This window comes from Fulmarus glacialis, unplaced genomic scaffold (genome assembly GCF_000690835.1).
Source record: "Fulmarus glacialis isolate BGI_N327 unplaced genomic scaffold, ASM69083v1 scaffold33862, whole genome shotgun sequence".
In the NCBI taxonomy this organism is placed as follows: domain Eukaryota; kingdom Metazoa; phylum Chordata; class Aves; order Procellariiformes; family Procellariidae; genus Fulmarus; species Fulmarus glacialis.
In genome coordinates this window covers 1-5035 of record NW_009199016.1, presented here as the reverse complement: position 1 = coordinate 5035, position 5035 = coordinate 1, and the positions used below count along the sequence as shown (strand labels likewise).

Below are 5035 nucleotides of genomic sequence, written 5' to 3'. Positions count from 1 at the left end.
GGCTGCTCCGTGCCCCCGCCCCGCGCTGAGGGTCGTACCGCTGCGCAGAGGTTTTTCTTACGAGGCTTTCTAATTACCGACCGACGAAGGAGCAGTCTCTGATTATCCCGCTTCTGCTCAGGAGCCAGAAGGCATTTGAATGAACTACAGCCACCTTTAGCTGTCTTAGAAATCCCCGTGCTGCAAAAGCGAGGCTGGCCTTGCACAACATTTACCTGTCGTCAGCAGCATAGAATAAACAAAAACATGCCTGGAAAGGGCACGCTTGAATTATTTATTCCAAAGTAGCTGAGTGCAGATAAACTCGTTCTAGTGTAACTGAAATCCGTTATGAAATTAACACCGTTAGCTAAAAGAAAGAAGTTATGTATTCTATGCATAAAATGTATGTGTCCTTCATCATTTCCATTTTAGCCCTTTGGCCAATTTTTTGCCAAACCGTGGAAGGAGAGAAGAGCTGAAAGACACTATGCTGCTAGAAGTTTTGCTAAAAGAGACAGCCAGAGGAGAGGAATCCCTATGCCCCCTGCAAAGGGAGGCTTAGATATGTGCGCTCAACCTACTTTAGACATCAGAGAATCTCCCCGAAGGAGACACACATTATGGCCTTCCCAGTCAAAGGTTATCCTGTATCAGATAATAGAAAACCCACTTCACCATCCAAGGATTTTCCTGCTAGGATTTTCTGATGTCTAATAAGGGCGCTGAGTTTCTCTGCAGTGCCTGTACAGTTCAGTGCTGAGTCAGCCGTGCACATGATGCTCACCCCTGGGCGACCAGACCTTCTTCCCTCCATGGAAAGGCTTCTGTCGGAAAGGGGAAGCTGCTGCAGCACTCATTTATGCAATACCACGAGCGCAGCAGGTGCTAAAAATGAACAGCTCTATTTTGCAATAGCATCTGGTTACCTCAATGTTGAATGTATTATGACACTGCCTGCCTATAATCCTTATATTAAAAATAAGCAAGTGAATTGACTCTATTGAAGTCCTAAGGAATCTATGTTGCTTTCAGGGAGTGAGAAAGGCTGGACTCATCCCACACAGTCTCCATGGACCTTCCCTACGGGATCTGGCCCAAAATATGCATGACTCTTGCCACCCTTCTACTATGGCTCTTAGCCTGACAAGCAGCACCCCATGCCAGTGAACTGACACCACACCACCAGCATTGCTCACCAAACAGCTAGAGCTGCGCAGGAGAAACTACAGTTTGTGGGAAGTCCCAGGCTGAAACGACAACCTAGGCATTTTTTTTTACCCCCCTCACTTTTCTGATTCCGCAATACGAGAGCCATTAATAAAATCAGGAGAGGAAAAAAATATGAGCAGCTTTTTCCTGTAGGAACAGGCAGGTTCCTAGGCCTGATACTAAGTAGGACTTGTATAGGACCTGTGACAGACCACACCAGTTTCTAAACAGGTTTTCCTGAGTATTTCCACTTGGCAAAGGGATTGTAAGGCTGTCAGTGGAAGGGGACACCTCCAGCAATACAGGTTGGATAGCCAAGACAGTAAAATTTCTTTTTTTTTGAATGATCTGTTCCCTCCTTTTCTGTGCAATTCCTGCCAGACCGGTCCTGTGATTGACATGCCAGTGCCTGCCAGCTTCAACGATATCACTCAAGACCCCAATTTGGAGAACTACATTGGCTGGGTTTGGTATGAGAAAGAGGTGCTGCTTCCTCTCCGCTGGCTTCAGGACGACCTCAACACCAGAGTGGTGCTCCGTTTCGGTAGTGCCCATTACTACTCCATTGTGGTATGTTGCATGAGAAATTGTCCATGCGTTTCCAAAATCATGCTGCACTGAAACCTGTCCTATGACTTCTTCAGCAAACACATCATCTTATATCAGTTTGCTGTTTTCTTAACTCTTGGCTGTTTTCCTCCAGCCAAGAACTTGGCCATGTTTCCCAAGTCTCTCTTCTCTGATCCTCCAATATCAGGACTAGTAACTACAACATTTCCTTGCTACAGGATCTGCCCAAAACAGCGCGTATCAGTGACACTTGCTTATACGTGACCCAGACCTAGCTCCCAGTAAAGGAAGGGCTGCTAGATCCCTCAAGGAGTAAGAGCCCAGAACAAGGTTCAGTGTTACTGGGAACCCTGACTGCCCTTTGCTGGGCTCCTTCCCTTCTCCCTGCTATGCTTGCCACAAAAACCCAATAACCCTGCCTCTTGGGCTCAAGGGTGTCTTCTCTTGCAGTGGGTCAATGGAGTGCAAGTCGTGGAGCACGAAGGGGGGCACCTCCCTTTTGAAGCAGATATAAGCAGCATTGTCCAGGGCAGCCCAGGGATCCCCTGCCGCATCACTGTCGCGCTCAACAACACTCTGACACCCCATACTCTGCCTCCGGGGTCAATTCAGTACATGAATGACAGAACAAGGTGAGTTGCTAAAGCGCTGTACTGCTGAGCTTATCCCAGGGATGAGAGGATGGGAATTTATTCAGCTGCTGCTTCGTAAGACCCTCCAAGCAACTTACAAAAGCATGGGTTGTATTTATGCCAAAATTCATCAGTCAAGCAGAGAGGAGTTTAAGCTTTGGTGTTACGAGGAATCTGCACTGAGTTATTGCATCTGTTTTATACACAGGAAACTGAGATTAAGTGATTTACCAAGTTGAATCAATGGCAGATTTCAGAAGCCTGAATTCAGCTAGAAACTGCAAGTACCAGCTATCCTAAAGGATCAAACCTATTCAGTGTGTTAGATGTTTGTTACCTGGTAGTCCCCTTCAGTGTAGCAGCAGTAGCACTACTGAAAGATAGATCCATCCTGCTGTAAAAGCTATTTTACCGGCTAGCATCTATTTTTACGTGACTATTTTACATTGCTAGCATCCACATGCTGCCTTCAGTTCTTGTGTAATGAAACATAATGTAGCCATTTCTCCTGTCTTGCTCATTCAGGTATCCCAAGAACTATTTTGTACAGAACATCAGGTTTGATTTCTTTAATTATGCTGGAATCCATCGCCCGGTTGTGCTTTACACCACTCCTTCTGTCTACATAGATGATATTACTGTGACAACTACTTCATCAGAGAGCGTTGGTAGGTCCAGAACAATTACAGCAGCTACTTCAGGCTCCAAATGGAGATGACAAGGGCAGCAGAGAAAATATCCTGTAAAAGTCTGATTGAATTTGTTTTGTAGTGGCTTTTTCTTGAACCTGAGCTGGTCTATTGCACAGCTCAGCAGCTGTAAGAATATGGTAAAGAGTTCAGAAGCAATAAGAAAAAAAGAAGTGCTTGCAAGAGACTACTGTTAAAGTGAAAGGATGATCAGGTGTTTCTCGAAGTAGAATTTCTCAGTAGGGGCACTATTCTTAAAGCAGGATTATCTCTAAGTAACAGAGTTGTGTGATACACAAATCTTGCTGGAAACTTCTGGACCTCAAGACAGACAGGTCATGCTTCTTACATTCAATTCATGCCACTCTGTTGTTCTACATCTCCCTCATTTTTTAATGCTGTATGTGAAAACCCTCCAACATTTGATGCATGCATTTTTCCTTGCGTGGCAGCCTCTGATTGTCTTTTGTTTCCTTTGAACTAGCAATGGTGCAATATCAGGTGTCGGTTGTTGGCAGCACATTCTATTCCTTGTCCCTGAGTTTACGTGACCAAGAAGGGAAAGTGGTTGCTACAGGCGATGGGCCAGCTGGAGAGCTAAAAGTCCTGAAGCCAAATCTTTGGTGGCCTTACCTGATGCACGAGAACCCTGGATACCGCTACTCCTTAGAGGTAACAGTGACATTTCTTCCTTTCTGTGTGCATTTCCTCGGACTGTCTAATAGGGTTAAGGAAGTGCCATATGGCCCATCTTCCGTACTCATCTTCTCCCGCGGATCCTGTTCACGTGACCAGAGTGGCATTGCTAATTATGCAGTAATCAAATCAAGCTTTGCCAGCTTCCTGGATGCTGAACTGAAAGTCTGTCAGTGAGAAGAGGGGCATGCTTGCAATGCATGCATGCACTCTGCGGTGCTTGCCCTTCACATTTCAGGCCCAGTCCATCCCTTGCAAAAGGACCGTTTGAGACAATATAGGGGAGGAGATACCATGAAAGCTGAGAGTAGAGTCTCTGAGGAGCAGGCTGCTAACCTCTTCCATATGCTTTGCCATGCAATGAGCTTTCTTCCTACTCTGCAAGACAAGAGTTCAGCTTCAAAAGCATGAGCCTGGAAGACTCTGTGTAAGTTAAAGATGAGTAGTGATGTTTAGGTGCGGAAATTAGGGCAGATGAGCTGCTGTGAGTTTCGAGAGGCTCAGGTTTGTATCTCCTGTGAGCAGATGACATTCAGTCATTGCCTGGTATCAAGGTGCAGGGCAGAGGAGGTGTACTGCTGCCTTGCCTGAGAGGATGAAATGGCACAGATTAGTAAGGGGAAAAGAAACTGAAGCTCTTAGGGTGAACAAGCCCCAAAAGGGCCATCCAGGGTTCATTCTTCATCCTTCAACTTCCCCAGCTTGGATTTCTATTTTCTGTTTAGTCAGACCTTGCTCCTTCCCTGAGAAGGTATATGGACCACAAGAATCAGCTGAAGCAGCGGTGAGGAGCAGGCAGCATGCCGAGGCAGGGCTGGGAAATGGACAGGCAGTTAGGATAGCCCTTGCACACAGCGGGGAGAGAGGACAGGGCATCCGTGCGAAGCCCAGCACCTCACTTGCATCTCCCCTTTGGAAATCCAGGTGAAAATGCAGGCGCAGGTGAACGGGGCGTTGCTGGAGGACGTGTACACGCTCCCGGTTGGCATCCGCACCGTCCACGTCACTAGCACACGGTTCCTCATCAACGGCAGGCCCTTCTACTTCCACGGCGTCAACAAGCACGAAGACGCAGATGTAAGTGTGCGGCACCCATGGTGGGGGCACCTAATGGCACCTTGCTTCACGCCATCAAGGCGGTGCCCGCTCTTGCCTCCCCTCTCCACTCAAAGGGGCTGTTTCCTCACACCCTTCTCCCAGGCTGGGAGCTGCCAAGGTGAACTTTTACCAGCATAAGGGGACACCATGCCCAGTCCT

The 5035-nt window shown here is 47.2% G+C and overlaps 1 protein-coding gene across 1 annotated transcript; it reads left to right on the top strand.

Moving 5' to 3' along the window:
• Positions 1–1573: 1573 nt before the first annotated feature.
• LOC104073375 (beta-glucuronidase-like) lies at positions 1574–4855 on the top strand (the record flags this gene model as incomplete). The annotated part of the gene is made up of 5 exons (XM_009573103.1): positions 1574–1761; positions 2212–2393; positions 2919–3061; positions 3567–3754; positions 4703–4855. Coding segments are annotated over exons 1-5 (837 nt in total), but the record flags the coding sequence as incomplete, so codon positions are not given.
• Positions 4856–5035: the final 180 nt, after the last annotated feature.